Source organism: Cryptotermes secundus, unplaced genomic scaffold (genome assembly GCF_002891405.2).
Source record: "Cryptotermes secundus unplaced genomic scaffold, Csec_1.0 scaffold5, whole genome shotgun sequence".
In the NCBI taxonomy this organism is placed as follows: domain Eukaryota; kingdom Metazoa; phylum Arthropoda; class Insecta; order Blattodea; family Kalotermitidae; genus Cryptotermes; species Cryptotermes secundus.
The window spans coordinates 805917-829534 of NW_019724742.1; the positions used below are offsets into that span (position 1 = coordinate 805917).

Sequence of the window (23618 nt, forward strand, 5' to 3'; positions counted from 1 at the left end):
TAATAATAATAATAATAATAATAATTATGAATCTTGCTGTCTTGTCACCAGAATGCAGAACAAAATCTTGACGTAAAGCTAGCTAACAGGTGTTTTCAAAATGTGGCACAGTTCAAATATTTGGGAACGACTGTAAGATATCAAAATTTGATTCAGGAGGAAATTAAGAGGGGATTGAATTCAGATAACGGTTGCTACTATTCAATACAGAAACTTAAGTCTTCTCGTCTACTCTCTGAAAATATAAAAATTGTAATACACAATACTATAATTCTGCCTGTGGTTCTATATGGGTATGAAACTTGGTCTGTGATTTTAAGGGAAGAACAGAGACTGAGGGTGTTTGGGAACAGGGTGCTGAGGAGGATATTTGGACCGAGGAGGAATGAAGTGGTGGAATGCTGGAAAAAACTGCATAATGAGGAGCTTCATAACTTGTACTCTTCGCCAGCTATAGTTAGAATGAGCAAGTCGAGAATGTTGAGATGGGCAAATCATGCAACACGCAAAATGCGAAGAGGGACATATATAGAATTTTGGTGGGAAAGCTAGTAAGGAAAGAGGTTACTAAGAAGACCTAGACATGGGTGGGTGGTTAATAGTAAAATAGCTCTCAGACAGGATGCGGTGGTGTGGACTGGATTGCTCTGGCTCAGGATAAGGACCAGTGGAGGGCTCTTATGAACACGGTAATGAACTTTCGGGTTCCATAAAATGTTTTTGAGTAGCTGCACAACTATCGGTTTCTCAAGATGGGCCCAGTTGTATGAAGTTACTTAGGTTAATAATGAAGAAAAAATCAGTGAATCTCGGACTATGAATCTTTCTCATTGGAACCTGAAGAAATAATCATGTGAGGCTTCATATTTTGCATGTGAATTTGTTACTACACAGAAGGCTCGAAATGGTGAGTGTAAAGTGCTTATTATGGTTGTTAAAAACACGTGAAAGCAAGAATTACTCATACATACTTGTTAGCCTTGGCATCTTCGTGAACTTTTGTCACAGAGCGGATGACGCTGGCGACAGCGGTGGACTTGGTCTTTACAGATGGCCGCGCCATAGCTCAAGCGGTTAGTCGCTGGCTTCCCACCGCGGCGGTCCGGGTTCGATCCCGGGTCGGGTCAAGTGGGATTTGTAGTGGACAAAGTGGCTCTGGGGCAGGTTTTCTCCGAGTACTTCGGTTTCCCCTGCCAATCTTCATTCCACAAATTGCTCCACAATCACCCTCACCTATCATCTGGGGCTGGTACAATAGGCCAGAAGTGGCCGTAGTACAAGGTCCTTAGTCCCACCTCACTAGCAATAAAAAAATAATAGTCTTTACAGAGACCGGTAACAACTTACCTCCACTCTCCTTGTTCAGCTCTTGCTGATCCCTAAGGATTTCTGAAAGTGATTCCAGTAGCGTGGGCTTCCTAGCAGACGTGAACTTAAAAACTGGAATCTTCTTCTCGCGATCACTTTGCATATTCTTCAGATCATGTCAAGGAACGAGATATATTAAACTTTATCATGTTACGATAGGGTTGTCAGTCAGACCTTCTGCTCTAAGCATATTTGTCTGTTAACATGAGTAAGACTACAGTCTCCTACTGTTTCCTAAAATATTCAAGAATTTTCTTCTATAATAATTACGAATTGAGACGGAAGAATACAGATGTGAGTGCTGCCTATTTTCTTTTGGAATTAAGCTCGCCTTGGAATGAATTAAACACCAGCCCTTAGCTATAAATTTCTTTTTGGAACGTTTATGCCGTAATAAAAAATTCCTAGAAGGTTTTGCAAATCCACAGACCTATGGCTAATATGTGTTTGAACATGATGGCTTACTTCCTTTCATATTTTTAACTTTCATTTAGATGTCCAATAGTGAAATTTTGCTTGTCCGTAGCCTGTACGCCGAAGCTTAAAGGCAGTAAAGTCGCGGGCTAATTTGTCGGCTTCTTACCCCGAATTAATTCGGATTCTGGGTCAAGTCAGTTGAAGAGTCCAGGCTCCCAATTTGTGAATTTGTCAGCCGGGTCCGAAGGAGTCTTAGTTCTAACATGGTTCAGTAAGTGGTAAACGAGTGGTAGGCGATCTGAGTTCAGAATGTCAGTAATACACATTTGGTTGGCTGGCACTTACAAAGTCCTTTTCAGCACGTGCAAAACATGCAGCTTGAGGTACGTCGCCTTCGAACTTATGGCTATGCAGAGCTGTCAAAGAATGCGACAAGCTGACGCCTTGGAATCTCGAAATTTCCATCGAAACATCTCATTGCCAGCGCAAGACAAAGCAATACGACGTTATAAAACTCAAAATCATGGCTTAATTAATGATCGAATATGTATTATATTTAATATATAGGGCGGCGAAATTAAAATAATTATAAATAAATTCCAGTAACTACTTCAATAAAATAATAAATAAATTATTTAAAGCGGTCCGGAAGATGACTGCGACAGAGCTCACGAAAAAACTTGTACTCAAAACGGAGAAATTAAGAGCAATCTAGAAGAAATTCCACAATGGGAAACTTTATAATTTACAATCCCAGCCAGATATCATTAGGATGACTAAATCGAGGAAATGAGGGGACACGCATTACACGTGGGCGAAATTAAAATACATACACAAAATTTGTAAGAAAACATGAAGAGAAGATCAACTTGGTAGACCTAAGCGTAGATGGGAAAATAATATTAAAATGAATATTGATGAAGAGCTTCATAACGTGTACTCTTCTCCAAGTATAATTAGAAAGATCAAGTTAAGGAGGATGAGGTGGGCAGGGCATGTAGCATGAATGGGGGACAGGAGAAATTCATATAGGATGTTGGTGGGAAAGCCGGAAAGGAGGAGACCACTGGGGAGACCAAGACATAGGTGGGTGGACAATATTAAAATGGATCTTAGAGAGATAGGATGGGATGGTATGGATTGGATTGATCTGGCTCAGGATAGGGTCCAGAGGAGGGCTCTTGTGAACATGGTAATGAACCTTTGGGTTCCATAAAATGCTGGGAAATTCTTGAGTAGTTGCAGAATTGGCAGCTCCTCCAGAAGGGCTCGGCTCCATGAGTAAGTAAGTAAGTAAATTGATGAATTAACTGTGTTAGTTGTAAACTGGACTCATCTAGTTCAGGTTATGGGCCAGTGGAGGTCTCCTGTGGATGCCGCAATAAACCTTCCTTTTCAAAACCTCTGGACTTTGCTCTGTTCAGTGGGTTAAGTTTGTTTGCCTCTGGTGATAAACTAGTGCTAGGAATGTAAGACCAACCCGATGTCTGTCAGAATTGATATCTATCATTGGGCAAGCAGTGATGGTGAATGCCTATAGCTTATGGCATGCTAACAGAGCAGTTGTGAACCACGTCATGAAGGCATAGAGGTTTCCTCTTAATCCACTGATGTGAGTGCACCCCTCACTCATAGGCAGAGTCATCACCTGGAACAGGAGGATGGATATGTCCCACAGCCACTCTGTGGGTAAAACTGGAAGACAATCCCAATAAATCTGCCGAGAATTGAACCTCAGGCTATTACAAGTGAACAACATAGTGCAAGAAACAAGTGGGGGGGGGGAGTTACTTATGAGTAGATTATATAGCGTTGAATGATATAACAACATATTCATGTTGAATTCGAAAGGATTTTGATGGATGTGGTTGTGGCCTGGTGCAGATAATATCCTGGCATTTGCTCAGGACTGAGGAAAGCCATGAGGAACTTCAGGATAGCTGGAGTCCATGCCGAGATTAGAATCTCCCGAATATCAGTCGAGAGTGCTACAGCCACACAGACTTATTCATTGAAAAGAAAGTTCTGTGACAGCCACTCTTCTACTTTTTGTCACTCCACCTGAGCTTTGATGCCAGTGGTCATTTATCCATCATCTTCATCCCTTATATCTCAGCACCTACTACTTGATTTCCCTACTCACATCATTCGAAATAATCATATACAGTATTATGCCCTAAGACCCAATCTTTGATCATTGCAATGATCATTTATGCTCAATCGTCATTTGTTATGTCCCTCCACCATGTCCGTTTTCGTCCCACTAGTCTACTCAAGATGCACATTACCAACTTTATATGAGACATGTCCATACAACTGCATCCTAAATTTAACTATCAGGTCTTGTAAGCCTGTACTTTTGGGCTTCTGGTTTCTGCGATCACCTGATTTAAATCCTTGTTACTTTCATTTATGAAGCACAGAGGAAAGAAATGGTATTTGGTTAATCCAGTCTTTGGAAAAAAATTCAATAAATTAGACACAAAATTTCCACTAATTGCATGCAGCAGCGTTGACTTGCGTCTGGAAACATATTCCTATGATGGAAAGCATGCAAAGAAGGAGAGGGTCGTCATTTCAAGATTTTTCTATAAAATAAGGTACAGCAGAAGAGCAGACAGTGAATTACCAGGCACCGCAGCAGGAGTAAGTGGGAAGAATTAGCGTGTCAACTGCCATCTATGAGCTGTCTAGAAAATGTGGGAACCTCAACATCTCACAACCCTATAGGCCTCCACAGCCTGTTACAGGGATACCTTTACTTTACCTTTTTTAACTTTGCTGTGGGACCAGCCTATCATCAAACTGTACATTCTATATACATGTCATTACAGCTTCATAACATGACTGGCTAAGAACTGGATCTGCAATTCATACCTCAGTAGAAGTGTTGTAAATTCATGATGGAACTATGGCCTGCCCAGATTCTTCTTCAACAGATAATTGGGGTTCTGTCCATAGGGTGAAACATCCAAGCTATGACTATGACCGCTTGCTTTGAACAGGTGCCCAGGATAAGAAAGAATGCATAGGACCTTACATCCACATTCCTATAACATGGCATAAGGATAACTTCATACTTCCATATCAGGAAATGTTAGAAATGTATGAACAAAGTATCATCATCATTTAGCAAAACTCAGTTTCATATTCCACGCACAGTATATTTCTGAGATCATGTTTGGTACAGTTGTGTGTGACTACATTATACACCAGTTACAGCGAGACAAAGGAACAGGTTATGTCCATACACTGAGTACTGATAAGACCTATCAGCAATAGCAGCTCATTCAGTTGTTCTAAGACTTTCTTGGTAGAAAGAGATATGTTTCCAAATACAAATTAAAAACATACTCTCTGACATAAATTTGCATACATTTAGTTTTTGTATTACATTTTATACAATGAAACTGCTAAGAATTATTTCCTTAAGATTGCCTAAGATTATGTAGAACAAGGTTCTTGGTCTTTGAAATTCAATGTTAAAATTTGTTGATTAGTGATCAAAATAGTATTATTATGCATTACAGTTTTAAAGATAAGCTCATTCATTTACAGAATCTGTGCTTAATGAATGTTAATAAAATTTATTCTAATGCCAGAAACTTTTAAACCTTATCCATCGTTAGTATGTTATAAATATTGCTGATTCACTATGTACCTTTATTTAAAGGCATATTCAAATTGTTTTCCACTTCACTGCCATTGACTCTGAAGCCAGTTTTTCAAATGGAGCAAGCCAGAAAATTTGCTTGGAATCTTATGATGAAAAGCCCCTTAAGTCTATTTTTGCAGATTTCTGCAGAGTATTATGATAGAAGATTTCATTTTTGGTGTTAATGTTTTGCATATTTCCTTCCGTAAGTTTAGATTTATTTCCAAATATCCTAGGGAGTGGCAAGGCGCCTGACTTGACAATGCCTGCTTCCCTCTGCTGGTACCTATGGTCCAGCATGTAATAAGAAGGAAAAATAAGGTCTTGTAAGTATATGGTACTGCAACTGAAGAGATTCCCATTGCATATTTCAGATAATATGATAGCAAATAAAATTTACTTCCATTTTTATGTTACATTAATCTGGTGCCTCTAGATAAATAGCTGATGACAATTGCAATGACCAGGGCCAGAGCACTAAATAATCTTAGATAACCTTACAGCAGTTTATTTGCTTCTTTACCTATTTATATAAATACATCCTTAAGCTGTACAACCTCAATATGTGCCATTCATACAAAAGCCTACCTCAAAACTTTAATAAATCCAATCAATTTTAGCTACATATTAAGAATGCTTATAAGTGTAAACTACACATTACAGTATGAACATACAAAATTATCTTGAAGCAATTTTACAATACGTTTATCAAAAGAGATTAAACAATTAAGTGATATAAATTACATGGTAAACAGATCGGCCCATCCATATCCCTTCCTGCTTCAGGTAATCTGCACTAGGACATCAACCAAAGAGAAATGATCTTTTGTAGAAAGTTCTCATTCTGTTACTAGAGGGGTTTTTCACTGGTTTCTAGAAGTCACCTGCAGCCTATATATTCTTTTTCTAAATCCTGTGGTATCACAATATCTTTATTAGAGTCAATTTTACCGACCACACAACATATTTTTATTATTATTACACTACATGTTTCGACCTCAAGAGGTCATCCTCAGGTGTATTGTATTGTATTTTATTTTCATCCGTTTTGCTACATAGTAACATTTGGACACGTCATTCAGTAATATAAGTTCGAACACAACTGTATAATTACACACAATCACATTTGTCTTCTCACTTATTCGATCCTGTATCTTATTCAGGCTCACGCTCAATAATATATCAAGCTCTCTCATAAAACACAAGTTAAAATTGTTCTAAAAGTCAAAAGTTAAAATTTTAATTTAACATTGTTTAAAAAATTTAAAGTTTGTGAATCAAATTTTCAATTCAGGTCACTAGTTATGCTTTCACTTTCACTTGTATTCAGTCACTTCCTACTTACGTTCATCACTGCATCAAGTTCACTTTAACTAGTTTAATTATATTATTGATTAATATGAATTGTATTAGCCATCATGACATGGACTGTAACAGATCCCCAACTTCAGACGATGCAGTAGAACAGCGAGACCTCCAAAAGTGAAAAAGTGCAATCTATAATAGAATTGAACTTTAATTCATGAACGTTTAATCAATAATATAATTAAACTAGCTAAAGTGAACTTGACGCAGTGATGAACGTAAGTAGGAAGTGACTGAGTACAAGTGAAAGTGAAAGCATAACAAGTGACCTGAATTGAAAATTTGATTCACAAACTTTACATTTTTTAAACAATTTTAAATTTAAATTTTAACTTGTGTTTTATGAGAGAGCTTGATATATTATTGAGCGTGAGCCTGAATAAGATACAGGATCGAATAAGTGAGAAGACGAATGTGATTGCGTGTAATTATACAGCTGTGTTCGTACACCTGAGGATGACCTCTTGAGGTCGAAACATGTAGTGTAATAATAATAAAAATATGTTGTGTGGTCGGTAGAATTGACTCTAATATTGATTAAATACACAACAGGATGCAAGAAACAATTAAAATCACAATATCTTGCACACATGCCAGCAGTAACCAGCTCAAAAAATCTTTGGAAATGTCTAAAAAATATGCTTGCTGTGACCAAGGTCCATAGCAAGAGAGATATGGGCATCATTGTGGATGCTAATGGGTTAGGACATACAGTATACTATTCTGTCCTGTTCTCAAAATCACAGTACAGGTATCAAATTGATATATTTTTAATGCAGTTTCTATCCTTGTTGTGCTAAGTAAAATGTAACACTTAGGCATCCATTTCACACCCATTCACAGACCAAAAGTTTGGTGGTTCAACTATTCTTTTATTGGATAATACAATGCCTATCAACATTCATGTCTGATATGAATTAGTTTATCATTTCAGAGATATTGGTTTTAAGAAGTATTAACTCTGTTTTGAGGTGATGTGAATGATAAGCAGAAGAGTCAGAGATGAAACAACTGATTTTTTGCAGAACTGAGTGCCTTCAAACTCTTCTGCTCTTTATTTATATTTGACCTTCTAGGAGAAACCTTCAGTTAGAATAAGGTGGCTGTACTTCCCACGTATTTCTAAATTTTAACTGAGGTGTGAACTATGGCCATTAATGCTGAAAGTTCAAAATGGCCAGGTTTTGCCTGAATAATGGAAGTAACTGCCTGGGTCCATCTATACACCCTGAAAATCTACCCATCTCCTGAATGCATTTTCTGCAGTAAATAAAAAAACCTCTATGAGCAAAGATTGTCTTCTGGGGCCCCATTTTGACTGCAACAGCAGAGGAACCTTAATTAACAAATTATACTGGGATGAGAGAAGATGAATGGAATTTCTGAACGCTCTGAGTATTAAAATAGAAGGAAAAGAGTGAAAGTGGTTCACTGTATCATTCATATGAATTACAAAGTGAATATCATCATTGTTATTGTCATCATCATCATGGCACCCTATGAACAATAAAGTGAGTAAATAACACTAGAACCAAATGTGCCATAAATAAGACTGTACTATTAATTTAGTGATGGCCTGGCTTACCCATTGATCAATACCATGCCCTTCAAACTAACAATAACGAAACAGTATCTGCACAGAGAATTAATTTATACCTATTGTTGACAGAAATTCAGTAGAAGGTGCTAAATGAAACTGATGCTTGAGTAGTTAAAAGAAGGGAGCTGCCTCTTTCACCTCCCTTTGATTTTTTGACTGACTCTGTGCTAGAATGTGTTGTCTACAGGTATGTGATATTTACACATATACTTCCTCTTAAATTACCGGAAACCACAATGGAAATTCCAGATCAGACTTTGGAAGAGAAAGGCAATTCAGTTCATCCTCCCACCCTCGCTTAATCATTCACTGTTCACCACATAACCTTAGCTCTTCTCTTGTCATTACATCGCTCAATGTACACAATTAGCCACTAACAAGCCCCTTTTAGTACAAATCTTGAAAAATATAATATTCCTACCATGTCATTTGTGCGTCAACAATCGAAGCACATGTTAACTTCCTTAACATGGTGGCCTAACTCAAGACAATTTACATTACAGTTACAATGCTATATTAATAACATAAATAAGCCATTGTACCAACAGCTGTACAGAGTTGACAGAACACCATGTCTTGGTCCAGATTGTTAATGCTCTTCTATTTTTAATTTCGGAAGCTATCAATTTGTGAACAGTGTTGCGTGAGCTCTCAAACTAGTTAAGTTAACACTCATAAAGATGTTTTCTGAATGAACACAGGAATAAATTATTAACAAATGCCATCTGTGCACACAATTATATCTGATTAACAATTGCATTCATAACATTTCTTGTTACCAAATATAGGGAGCTAATGTTCCTTCACAATATCACAGTTTACAAAATATAACTAAATTCCACTGAGAATACATTTCCAATTTCATCATTTGAAATTCTGAATGTTAATTAACCACAAAGTTTCATTCACAAAACAGTTCTCAGGCCATAACCAAGGTTCTGTGTCTGTAGAATACAGTGCGAACCAGGACTTCTGTGACAAATTCTGAGGTTAGATCTCGCAGGGAGGGTCATTTTATTTTTAAGTAACCCGTATCTTCCAAAGCGTCGTTTAGGAGTTATGCGCACCTTTTTCAAGAATACTGTGCAGGTACGTGTACACAGCCACTACACTTCGAATCTGTTTATGATTACAATGTTGAACCAAGTGATGACTCCTTCCCCCCACATACTATGTCTGTGTAGGTAGTCAATTACGCTAGCAATTGCTTGCAATCATCCATTGATAATGTATTTTTTTCATTTGCATGGCCAGTGCGATCACTCAATTTAATGCCACTAGATTTTTTCCTTAGGGGTGTGTGAAGAGTGTAGTGTATGCCACTCCAGTTGACACTAGGGAGGAACTGTTTCTGTGAATACATACTGCTTTTGACCAACACAAACATCAAATGTATGAAAAAGTCCAACAGTCACTGCTATGATGGTGCAGTGAATATAATCAGGTTCAGGGAACACGCATTGAACACCTTCTCTAAACTGTCCGCAAAGATACTTGAAGAAATAAATGAATAATTCGTGTCATGTTTGTGAATGTCTCCTAAGACCCGTCTTCTCTTCAATGTCGCTTAGCTCATAAACGATGTGTCAGAGAACATGGGTTGCTTCACAAAATTGATTCTCTCTGCGAGATCTATCGCTCCTCAGAATTTTTCGCAGAGGTCCTAGTTCACCCTGTACATAACATCATTGCTATTTAAGGCTATAGAACTTCAGAAGCCTCAAACCTGATTTGTCATCCATGGTAGAGCCAGAGATTTTTCATTTCATTCTGAGAACTGTTTAGTGAACAAAGAATTTCATGAAGGTGCTGGAAATATATAATACAAATGCATGCCACATGTTGCTTGAGAGTTTGTAATATAAAGCACATAAACCTCCAATCAATCACAATTATCTGCTGTGGAGAAAATGGACACTTCTTGCACTTTAGTAAAATTGCTGGTTTAAAGGATGGCAAGTAGTTAGTTAGTTAGTTAGTTATTGGAGAGCGTGGGTTTCCCCACGCACTTAGACCAGTATTGGTCCATTGTGCTTCCCTCTATGATATTCTACCAGTCTCTATACCCTACCGATATTGGTGCGTACCATCAGTCCCAACCGAGCCAGCGAGTTTGGCCTCTGCTGGCTTAGCAGTATCTACAATGCTTCCCCCCTCTATCAGAGGCGTTAGAGACTACTATTGGGCGGGAAATGTCCTTGAATTTGGCTCAATGACCTCCTTTGGAGATATGAGGTTCTTTTACGTGCCGTAAAGCTATGACACGGGACCCATGGCTTAAAGTCCCTCCCAGAGGACTTGTTCCCTGAATTTTTCCGCCCTTAAAAATTCCATGACCTCCGCCGGGTTTGAACCCGCGTACCACGAGTCATGAGGTGGGAACGTTACCTCTAGACTATGGAGGCCACTAGGATGGCAAGTAAATAGATTCCAGTTGAATTTCAGTGATGCATCACCAGAGGCAGTTGAGAGTTTATGGGGCCTTAGACCAGTGTTCAGTGTGGGGGTCCTAGGACACTGAAAAATGTGGTGAGGTATTCGTGTGTGTTAGATGAAACAAGTTGCTGAAAACACTGTTTTTGTTGCACCTAAATTCCTTACAGGCCCTCCACCCTCTCATCATACACAAGTTGCATGGCTGCCCCTTGGGAGGCCCTAGGCCATAACCTACTTTGCCTATGCCTGAATCCACTCCTGCACATTATCATGTACAAGCTTCAATTCCTTCATATTTATAAAGAGACAACAGATGGCACACTGAGCATAGCATTACAATAAATAATGAATGAGCTTCCTGTTGATTATTACATGTGCTCCTGTTTAGAAGCTTTATAACAATTCTAACGTAACTAGATACAATAATTACATAAGAGTACGTTAATTATTAGTTTTATCAAAGGAGTTTTTCAGCTTGTACACACCCAATGCATATCAGCAGACAATTTATGCAACCAGCAAACTCATCAGAAGTCATAAGTTGCACATCTCTCAGTGGATTTTAGTTTTGGACTTTGTGAGCATGAGAGTACTGACAAATTTGTCTTCACAAAAAGGTGCATCTTTATCTTATATTTTGCTGTGAAGATAAACTGCAGCAAATTCATCACTGTTCACAAAACATATTTGTATTAATTCTAAAGAAAGTTTGTTTCAAAAATAGTTTCAAGAACCACAGGTCTCATGGAACACACATAAAAATCACATAGTAGATGCACATAGATCCAAAGATGAAGCACTCAAGACACATAGAAATATTACATCCAATAGAACATTTACAATTTCTCACATTCTCTCAAGCAGAACGGAAGATACTGTCTTCATTTACATTAAATCACTTTTTGAGGCCATGTAATGCACCAGTAATGTTGATTCAGTCACAATGTAAATATTTTGATTGTGCCAAAGTCTAATCACAGTCTAGCAATTATTACATTTTGGAGTACAAATTTCGGTGAAGACGTAGTTTGAATCATGTGTCTGAATTGGTCAACATGTACGGAAGGTAAAAATTACTAAGAACTAATCAATGGCTGAGCTTAAACCTGAGATCAGTCCTGTCTTGTATAATAGATTTTTTCTACAGAAATGGTACTAAGATTAAAACAATGTGACAAAACCCACCCGTACATACAGATGTCACAAAATGTTAATTAAAAAAGGTAAAGCTCTTCCTGTAACAGGGTGTGGAGGTCCATAGGGTTGTGAGAGGTTGAGGCTCCCACATCTAGACAAGTGGTTCTCAGCCATTGTCAGACTGTGGCCTGGTAAATTCTTTTTTCATTAATAGGAGGGCCTTGTATAATTGATGCCAGGGCCTGGTATTGGTATGCAGCCCAGGGGCTGAGAAACACTGTTCTAGACAGTCGGCTTAAAAAAGACTGGCGGTGTGGTTGTCAGCCTTAAGTGCGGGCCACCCTTTATACCTTAAAACAACTGGGAGCAACCTGAAAATCTTCCTTGTGCAAGAGTGAATCCTGAAGGCTCACAGTAAATTTAGAACACATGCTAGGTGATAAAACCTACACTTATATTTTTTATTTTAAGGCTTATGTAACAATGCTTCCACAGTTATGTAGATTACATGGAATCAACAATGAACAATGCATTGGGTTGGGTGCAGAAGAAGCTTTTCATGGCCTATCCCAGCATTTGCCTGGAGGAGTTGAGGAAAGTGCTGAAAATGTATCAGGTAGCCATGCAAAGAATGAAATGCAGGATCCTAAACAAAGGAAAGAGGCTTAAGTGTTCAATCCATGATGTTTGATTTATATATATGGATTTATTTCTTTATGACACCTTATGTGTAGAGTTAATAAAATGTGTTGGCTTTTTACACAGGGTAATATGTGATCACACACATTATCATGACTAACTAAAAAAAAAAACTTCGTGGCTTGAGTCTGCAAGAAAAATATACTGACCCAGCAACTGCCGCCTGTCCGGTGAAGTTAGTACCAACTGTAGTGGACAGAGAGGGTCGTATGGTCAGTGCAACAAATCCCCATGGCCATCAATTTCGGTTTTCTAGACCAGAGCCGCTTGAAAGAGCTCCTCAGTTATCCTCACGAGGCTGAGTGGACTCTGTTCCGGACCCACTACTTCTCAGAAAATCTGGTAGCGCCGGGAATCGAACCCAGGACCTCTGACCACTAGACCAGAGAGGCTGTTGCACATTATCATGACTTACATTTTTAATTGTTTGGGTGCAAGAATGTTGTGACACTTGACACTGCTATTTCCATTGACAACAACTAGCTCTACCAGTTAGGTCCAAGCAAGGTACTTTACCTGATCAGAGACAGAGGCAGTCTCCGAAACTTCTCTCAACAGAATGATGGCTATTGTCCACAAATATTGATCACTGCAGCAACAAGCCTGTTTTTAAAACTGATTTATCATTTCAACATATGTTTAAAAATCAATGTTGGGGCTTAGTCTTTCCAGTTCCTTGTACAGAGTTGTATACATATTTTCAGTGGAATTTTGAGGAGGCTTGATGGGGAGTGAACAGCTCCCTGCATCAAAAAATGGTTGGATTAGAAAACTTTACACAAGGTTTCAGCAAGTGGGCTGTGCCAATACAGCTTTTGTTAATACCCTTATGTTCCATTAAGATGTGGAAATTTCTTGAGTAGCTGAATGACTACAGCTGTCTCATGGTATTCAATATTCAATCAACTCTGTTGTTTTAGTCCGCAAGTGAACTATACCGACTGAGCGACCGCAGCTTGTCAGCGAAGTTAATGCCAACTTTAGTGGATAGAAGGTGTTGCGTGGTCAGCGCACTGGATCCCCGTTGCCGTTAATGGTATTAGTTAGTTAAAATGTGGGAGCCTCAACACCTCACAACCCTATGGGCCTTCATGGCCTGTTATGGGGATACCTTTACTTACTTTTAAATACAGTTGCACCTTTACTGTGCATGATGTGCTTCTGCTGATATAAATTCACACACACTTCTCTGTATGTTCGCTAAGTGTCACAAGGTGAAGTTTCAAATCTTTCACCATGTAAAAATCTGTCTATTTTACAGCCCTGTTTATGGCAGATGATCGTGTACTAGTATCAATAAAGTTTATCATCTGTTGGTCTATATGTCTGACTACTGTATGATATAAATGCATATGTCATCAAATATCTACAGATATTTTTCATATTCCTTCTATTATGGTGATATATTTTTGGTCGTCACTGTTTTAAGTAGAAAAATAAAAATTTGTTCGTGACATTACAATGATGTTCTTATACAAAATTATTAAATTAAGTTCTGTAATTTTTAAAGAAACAACCGTCTTGCGAAAAAACGACTAACAAATTAAAATCAACTGAAAGCCTAAAACCACCATCCTATTGTGATGTCATGCAGGGCTGTAAGTTGTTCTCATGCTGCCTTGCTATGATTGTCATTACATATGAGAACTCTTTAAGATTTCAAAATGTGAAGCAAACTACAGAAATGATCCAATGGACATGGTGTAGACATGCTTCTATATGAGGCACCGCCACACTAACTAGGATCTTCATTCCATGTCGAGGTCTGGTCTTTGTAATGTCGTGATGATGGGTGAATACAAACATGTTGTAAATTAAATATTACTTTTCTAAATGTTAGATCATATAACATAATACCGTAACACGCCCACCACTGTCATCAGACTTTAATGTATAAATTTTGCTAGGGTATGTCTACAGACAGGTAAAGACTATTTGGATATGACCATTTCAAATATCTCATGTTAATATTTTCTGCTGCCATTAATGTCTGAACTATCACAAACTTAATTAATTTTTCTTACAACTCATGCACTTCTTGTGCTATGATGAAAAGTTAGAGGTCCCCTGTACATTGAAAACTTTCATACTAGTTTGGAACACTGATACCACACTACAGTGGCCTTTACTGGTAAAACACTCAGTATAAACACCATAATTAGGAAAAACTTAATCCATCATTACAAAACTTGAGAAGCTGACAATCTGCCAGACAGCCTGGACTTCTGTTATTATTTTGCACAGGTGTCCAATCAACTTTGTACTGTTGTAGGGAGGTCCTCCCCTAGTAGGTAGGTGTTCTTTCATCAGTATCTTCCATTATATATAGCATTTTCTCTTTATTTTCTGCATCAAACAAACACTTCAGTCAATTCTCCCATGTCGGGGTACGATGTCATTAGCAAACCAAAGGTCACAGTTAGAGAAATTGTTGAAGGGAATAACACCCTGATCGATCATTAGAGCCTGGTTGCTGCCAAGTGACTCTATATTCTTCAGTTCCCCATGGCGCACAAAATGGTAGAAGAGATCTTGTATGGACTCCACAAACCTACAAGAAACAGTTTAACACAAACAAGTCAAGAAAAGCATCAAATTATACTGTTGCCCATTTACATTGATGTCCAAAGGGGAACAATAGGATTGTGTTTTTGTGTTTGGAATATATCTTTAGAAACTTTATTATTTAAAACTATTTCCACTGTTCAAGTGAAAGTTCTCTATTAGCATGAACTCTTTCCTCTTCAGTAATTTACCACTTTCACTAAAATGTACACATGCTTTAGTTCTTTGCAATGGTAACTATTCCAGTTAGATTATGATATTATTGTACTGTATTGTATTTTATTTCATCCGTTTTGCTACACAGTAACACTTGGACACGTCATTCGCTAATACAAGTTAACAAAATAAATCTACAAAGTTACAGACATGCTACCAACATTTGTTACAATCATAAGCAGTATATAAATACAACATTCCAAAAAATACACAAACTACTATATACAGCTCATGAATGGCTATGACATCCAAACATAAGTACTTGCACCGTCCACTTTTTTATTAAAACTAACAAATTCATTTATCGTATAAAAAAAAGTTTCAATAAAAATGATTTTAAGTCTTTTTAAAAGCTGAAAAACCCATCGAGTTTTTTATTTTGTTTGGCACCTTACTATACAATTCTATCCCCATATTTACCACACTTTTTTTAAATAATGTAGTTCTGCAGAATTGAGCATGAAAACCCTTGTTTATTTGTATTATAACTATGAATATTTATATTTTGGATCAAATTTGCTTTCATGAACTGTAATGAAGCACACTCCAAGAAGTTAAGCTACAAAAAGCCATTTTCATGTGAATGCAGGAATTGACACAAAACAAGAAAATAATGACAATATCAACCTCAACAAGTTTTCACAGTATTTCGTCTTCAGAAGCCAAGAAACACCCATACTTGCATCTGCAAGGGATTCTCCATGTACCAATGTAATGACTAAAAATATATAACAGTGCTTCTCTAGTAAACATCAATAAAGTTATTCATATTTCAATGTCATCTATTTAACAACCTAGGTCGCATTTATCCTTTAAAGTGCAGTGTTTATTATACCACATTTTTTAAGAAAGTCTGCATTTTTTCCTCAAAGTGTATTTATATATTTAGTATGATCATAAAAATAAAAGTAATTATCTCCATAAGTAGCATTAACAGATTGGTCTTTGTTATGGCCATGCAGTGATATTTCTGTGAGGTATGAACTTAATTTTTAAGTATTATTTAGATGATTACAGTTTTTTCAAAAATGGAATATCATATATTTGGGTCCCCTGTATACACATATTTTGCTTTCATTCAAACACAAATTTTAATTATATAGTTAACTTAAACATCATTTGCTTACTTTTTAACCAGCCAAGTCAAAAAACAGAGATGATGCAAATGACATGAGACTGCTCAGGGCTGCTGAGCATGTTGGGAGGGATAGATGAGTACGAAACAATGGTAGAATTATTATTAGGATGGAAAACCAAAGTAACAGAAGAACTTCTCTGATGCCAAATCATCCCCCACAAATCCACATTAACCTAAGATCTAAAAGTTAGTGACGATGGTACATTGGTACAAATATTATGTTTTTGGACATTATTGTCTCTATCTAAAAACATATCTCTGGAGATAGGGACTAGCTCTATCTATTGGGCCCAACTGAGTAGGTTTTACCTGAAGACGGAGACAGAATCCAGTCTCTGAAACATTGTTTTGAAAAATAAACAGGACGTTTTTATATAGAGACAAGACGATGGATAATGCCCAAAAACATAATGCTCGTATTTGTACCACATTAACTTACTTGGGATTGAACCTGAGGCTCACCAGTGGAAAGCCAGAATGTCTCAGGTATTTTGTGGCCTATTAACTGGTTAACTATTTACCATCAATCTATCTGATAACTGGTTACTGAAGAGAAACACATTCTTATTTGTAGAACTTGTGAATTATTTTTTGAATGTCTCAGAATGTGAAGTGGTCTTAGGTTAATTAGGAAATGAAACAGAATTTATGATTAAAGAGGTGACTGGCTAATTGTGCAGCTGTGTCTCATTTCTCAGATCATACCTTCTCTGCGATGGGGTTTGCGGTGCATAAAGCCCCAGAATTGCCTCCACATCCACTGACACATCTGCCAGTTTCTCAGGGCCAAAGCTGGGGTTGTCCCTCGTGTGGTTGACGATGTAGAAGGGAATGGCCTTGCCCTGCTGACTATGTGACAGGTACAGCAGGGGACAAACTGTTCGGATGTCTGAGATCATGGCCACCAGCCCTGGCCAATCAGCTCCATACCTCCTCAGCGCATCATCTGTTAGATTCTTACGGCCCACAACACTGGACATCACATGGTACTTCACAGCCTCTTCTGTCCAGTTATTGTTCTGTGCATGCAGCCTTGGAGGAATATCTGCATGCACTGTGGAGCCTGTGTGCATGCAAGGAACCTCTATTACAGTATAGCATACAGGAGCAGGAAGTTTTATATACACATAACACAAGATTATGAAGCACGTACTCCATAATGCAGTATACAAAATAACTAGCAGTCTTCCAAATGCATGTGCAGCCTTTTTATAATAGTCTGTTTATGGCCTCACTTAGATTAGGCTTTGTATGGATCACTATGACTGAAAATGAATTTGACCTTTGTATTTAGGTATGTAGAATGTTTATATAAAATTAGTACTGCAGGCCATAAACTTATTTTACGTCCTCTGTACCCTGAAAAATGTATTTGCTGCTTATAAGACCCCCCCCCCATAATGCACTGTAAAATAACTCTGCATCTCTTATACCTATCATTTGTGATGTAAATACACTGTATAAAATTTCTTTAACTTGGTCCCTATAAAAGTAAAAGTAAAAGTAAAGCTATCCCTGTACCAGGCCGTGAAGGCTCATAGGGTTGTGAGACGTTGAGGGACCTACATTATCTAGACAATCGGCTCAAAGATGGTGGTAAGGTTGTCAGCCTTACGCACCGGCCGCACTTTACTCCCCAGGAAAATTATTTAATTAATTCTTGGTACTCATTTCTGTTAGAGGCTGAGTAAACCCCAGGGCCTAGTGCGGCTGGAAGGATTAATTAAACTTTCTTACCCATAACGAGTTTGGCATGAAGTCCATTTGACTTCCACGCATCAGATACATGTTCCTGAAGGAACTGTCCATCCAGAACGAGCCACTGGTGCTTAGCAGATGATCCTTCATCATCTGTTTGTGGCAAATCCTGCAGTGGGTGTCTCCAGGGCTCTGGCACAGAGTCAAGAAGCTCTTCTACGTCCTTGCTTTTGAGGCACTGCACGTCTCCCCCACAGTTCAGGGACTCCACAAACTGTGCGTTGTCTCTTTCAGATTCAATCAGCTCCTTGCCAGGAAATATGCTCGCACCACTCGATACCCAGGCATTTGCAAAAAGGTTCTTGGCCATTCTATGAATTGATATGTTAATCAGGATACATGTCAATCACAATGTCCTCTAACACTGAAACTGAATTTGCAGTCTTGCTCAGGACTTACAGATGTATGTCTGCGTTTATACACTGTAGCATGAACTCAGCCAATAGAAGGAATGGAGGTGAAGGAATGATAGAAATAATTCAGTATCCATGCAGATAATAAAGCTATACCACAGAGGAAATGGATATTATAATAGACACACACAAACATACACTTTAGAATATACTAATGCTCAGAAACGTTGGAAATACGACTCAAAATTTAGGGCCACAATGAAATTAGGAGTATACTGTAATGGCTATGATTGCAGTAAGAAAGCCACTGGACTGGGGATATAACACAGGTTAATTCATAAGTCCATCCAGGATTTCCAAACTTGGCAGTGCTACAACCAAGACACACCCAGCAGAAAGGAGCATATCAGTAGGTAGAGTCTCTAAAAGTTTGTTTTGATAACAGGCCTCATGGCATACTTGCAGATTTCACTGCTAGGGGGCAGTCAGGAAGAAACTTCGTGAGGACAGGGGATAAGAAAGTGTTCTGTGTCTTGGAATTTTTCAAAACTGAGTCAACTGGGATGGTGCAATGGAGGTTTCAGACCGAGTACCACACAGAACCACCTATGCGTGTGAGAGAAATTTTTGTCAGGAGCCCTCAGATGTCAACACATTGCACAAGCCGAGAATTGCAGATGCCTGTCAAGTCTCTGGCATATTCTGCTCAAATGTCTTCATGCAGAAGGATACTGGATGCACTAGCTTGACAGTCTTGGGCGATGGCCCTGGCTGGCCTGTTCATTTCATAGTGCACAGTCAGCCACTTTGCTGGAATTTCTTGTATCACTCATGAACTGTTTTGATCGTAGGTAGTTCTGTGTGATACTTGGTCCAAAACCTCCATGGCACCATCACACCTGATTCGGTTTTGGCAAATTCCAAGACATAGAATGCTTTCTTATCCCCTGTCCTCGCCAAGTTCCATCACGGCTGCCCCATAATGGTGCAACCTGCAACTATGCCACGGCATTACTGCCCAAACAAACTTGGAAAGATTCTCTATCTACTGATATGCTTCTTTCTGCTGTGTCTGTCTTGGCTGTTGCGCTGCCAAGTTCGGTAGTTCCGGACGGACTTATGACTTACCCTGTACAAACCTTATGCAGCTATTAGTTAATCAAGTGTTTTGTCTTGGATGTAAATACATGTATTACCTCCTTTTGAGACATGAATAGAGACAGAAAGTGTTATTAAAAATAGTACTGCAATGAGGCATGGAGTAAATGATCTGAGAAGGGACTGAGTGTATGTGGTTGTAAGATCTGATTAAATAAATATCTGAAGACAAATACACGAGGAAATTATAACTTTCTAGACTTGAGTTCCAGCAAGTTCATGTCAACAGAAAAAAATTTGCCTTTCACAACAGAGACTACATATGTAGTGAAGTGAGTCATGGGAACGTGGGAGTGTTCAAACAAGGGACATGCTATGTACGTGGGAATGGGTGGTGTGCATGATGGTGCTGTAGAAGTAACTGGCATTATGGTATGTAGGTAATTTCAGTAGTCTCTTTATGTACAGTGCTATTAAACTATCTGTCAGTTGAGCTGAACATTATCAATTTCATAGAGTGGCAACACAGGCACAAGTAACTGTAGTGTCTTAAATTTAATTCATGGTGAATTGGAGATATGAGACCATGAGTACTCTGCAGGGTGACTGTATACATTGTTTATCATGAAGAAATATTTGGTACTCTTACCTTGAGGCGGTGAGTGCAGTGACCAGAGTTCCACCTGCTCTGTGTCCGAGGAGCGTCACTAATTTTGAATCACCACCGAAGTGTTCAATATTCAGCTGGATCCACTCCAGTGCCATGACAATGTCTGAGAGTCCATAGTTCCCTGATGTCAGTGGATAAGTATCTTTCTTCATATCTTCTGCAGCAAGGAACCCCAGGACCCCTAATCTAAAGTTGGGACGCACGAATACCACATTGTGTGCTTTCGCCAGACTGGCATTCACACGAAGAGCTCCAGGCGACCCTCCACTCAGGGACTCTGCACCGATAAGAACTACAACAGGTATAGGATTGAGATAGGGAACTTGAGGCGTGAAGATGTCAAGGGTGAGGCAGTCCTCATCACCGTCCATTTTGCCCATGGGGTAGATCTGCCAGCAGACTGGGGTAGCATTTTGAACAGGAAGGGTGGCAATCCAGCATCTCTCCAGGTCATCTAGAGGTTCGGCAGACTTCCATCGTCTCTCCTTGGTTGGGGAAACTGCGTAGGGGATTCCTCTAAAGGCAAATGCACCATCCTCCACCAAGCTGCAAGAGAAAACACTGGGCTCTGTCGAACATCACCTCATAAAAACTATTGTCTTGTGGGATATAATGCCATGTAGTACCTTGAAAGTCAACCAACAATTTGGAGGAACATATCACCTCCAAATTCAGGGTCTAAGATTAAGGTGAGCAAGAAACCAGCATAAAAGCAGGTGACAAGCAGACCTGCCCAACCCATAGCTCATGAACAACACAGTGTTATGTTGCCCGCAGACACATGACATAAGAAAACACCCCTCAACCCTTTCCTGGGCAATGGGGTGACTGAACACTGAAGCAATTCTGCCCATTTTCTGGCAACCTTCAAAGAGGAATTTACCACCTCTACCATATTCCCAAGTGACACCATCATAAATCTTTATTGTTAGCCATAGTGTTTTGATGGAATTAAAATACCTTTGTCGACGATTTTAGATGTGTATTGTTTTCTGGTTAGAGACTTGTTGAAGTGCGGGCACCAGTAACAGCTTCTTTTTAACATTTCCATTGTCGGTCTCATTGTGCAGAAGATCATAATCAAGTTAAAACATATGCAACGTGAAACATAACACAAGGTCAACACAAGCCGAAGCTTTTAGTGTTTTAGAATTTTCAAATTGGGGGTCCACCTCTTCAACTGTATGTTTTGCAGTGTAGATCCAACTGATCCTGTGCTTTCTAGGCGAATGTGTGGCAGTTTTTGATTTTGAAACTCGATACAAGATCTAATATGAAACTATTGAGAGCTTTTGTGGGAGGATAATAAATGGCTTCTCAGCTCAGTGGTAATAAAAATAAACGGAGAACATTTTAAAACAATTATAATGGAAATGGGAGAGTATCATTTCTTCATCGAAATTAATAACAAATGTGTGATTAATATGCAACACCAGTGTAGCTGTTAGCAAGAAATGTGATGCAGAACAACCTTTTATGACTATGTACAAAGCCTAAATGACTAAATTTCTAGAAGATGGTGAAATATGCAGAAAAAATCTGAGAGTTGGAACCGTAAATTACAATTGCATCAAGCATTGTTCTCTGCCAAATCCATGCCACTGCTTTGTCTATAATCACAGAAATCATGGTTACAAAAAAAGACCCACTGGAGATAGTAACGTGATTAAAGAAAGACTGTCTCCGCTAGTCTTCACGGATTCATAACACAGGAGCTATAAAAGTCTCGCTGAATCACACACTCCCAATACCACTGTACTATAGCACACATAAAATCTTCAAGTCATCTGTTAAATCTTCACAGGCTGACTTCTTGTACTCTTCTGTACTCCCCGAGCTTACTGCTTGCTTGTTCGCATGTTTCTGCCACTGCTATTAGTCATTACTGCCTTGAATGAATTCTGTCACTCTTACTTATATAGCCGCAGAATGGACATGGACTTACAACAAAAACTATCATGTGATCGCTATCCAACCAGTCTACTGGCGTGTCAGTTCCATCTAGAGGAAACACAGCTTCTTCTATTGTTGCATGTTGAAACATGTTTACAGAGGTGTTGCTGGCAATGCATTTATCAAATGTGTTACAATACAGCTGAGCCATTAGTACCTGATCCCTGTCCCTTTGAGGTTAAAATTGCTATTGCAAAGTTGAAAAGCCATAAATTGCCAGGTAGTGATTAAATTCCAGCAGAATTAATTCATGCAGAAGGTGAAATATTACGTTCTAATATCCATAAGCTAATTAATTCTATTTGGAATAAGGAAGACTTGCTGCTCAGTGGAAGGAGTCTATTACTGTATTAATTCACAAGGGGGGTGATAAAACTGACTGCAGTAATTATCGTGGGATATCAGTGCTATCATTGCAGATTAATGCAGAGCGCAGTGCAGTGTACTCAGGAGTCCAGGAGTTTTTAGTTGAATTCCGAGGTTCCATGGTGATTGAACAAGAAATGGCAAGAAGACTTCACAGTGATTTGAAGTGCTACTTTCTGTGTTGAGATCCGTTGCCAGGAGACGACTAATGGAAACTGAGAATCCTAGTGTGTGTGTGCAACGGTGAACTATAAATTCTGTAATCAGTGATGGTGCTGTATTAATTGTAATTAAGTGAGATTGCAACCAAAGTGCCAATAAATCTAATCATCCAAACTAAAACCCGTTAACTTAGTCACATGTACCCACATACACATGAAAATATTAAAGTAATTACCTAAAAAATTTGAGAAACTGCAATACTGGCATTACTTAGGGATAAACTTACAGAGATTGCCATTAAGATGGCCTCAGGTGGCAGGATAAACATACAAAGTTTCATGGCTATTGGTTCAGGCATTCAAGTAATATTTAGGTTATTAGCCCAAAAATTTGAGAGGCTGAGAAATATTACTGATGGGAGGTTCTTATGAAGTATGCCATTGAGATTTTCTTAGATGACGTGATATACTCTTACATACTGAGTTTCATATTGATTGGTTTAGGTGTTGAAATGTTAGGGGGACAGACACACAAACAGCAAGGTGATATTGTAAGTCTATAGTAATTTAATTTCTGAAAATAAGGCAAGTATGATAAAAAATAATTTCTGATGTTGCAGTTCAGATTTATCTTCATGGGAATGCCAGTAGTGCTATAATTCC

At 38.5% G+C, this 23618-nt stretch overlaps 2 protein-coding genes across 2 annotated transcripts in view; both read right to left on the reverse strand.

The window, feature by feature from the left end:
* Positions 1 to 1471, reverse strand: part of LOC111862713 — an 11907-nt gene extending 10436 nt beyond the window's left edge. Inside the window, exon 1 of the mRNA XM_023848335.2 lies at positions 1348 to 1471. Within this exon, the coding sequence (XP_023704103.1) occupies positions 1348 to 1471 (124 nt within the window). The remainder of the gene's footprint in view (positions 1 to 1347) is intronic.
* An 11531-nt stretch (positions 1472 to 13002) lies between these two features.
* The window catches only part of LOC111862675 (neurotactin), an 82017-nt gene continuing 71401 nt past the window's right edge, over positions 13003 to 23618 (reverse strand). The window contains exons 8-11 of the mRNA XM_023848230.2: positions 20455 to 21021; positions 18334 to 18665; positions 17302 to 17659; positions 13003 to 15228 (exon numbers count right to left, since the gene is read on the reverse strand). Of these exons, the coding sequence (XP_023703998.1) occupies positions 15042 to 15228; positions 17302 to 17659; positions 18334 to 18665; positions 20455 to 21021 (1444 nt within the window). The 3' untranslated portion in view covers positions 13003 to 15041. The remainder of the gene's footprint in view (positions 15229 to 17301; positions 17660 to 18333; positions 18666 to 20454; positions 21022 to 23618) is intronic.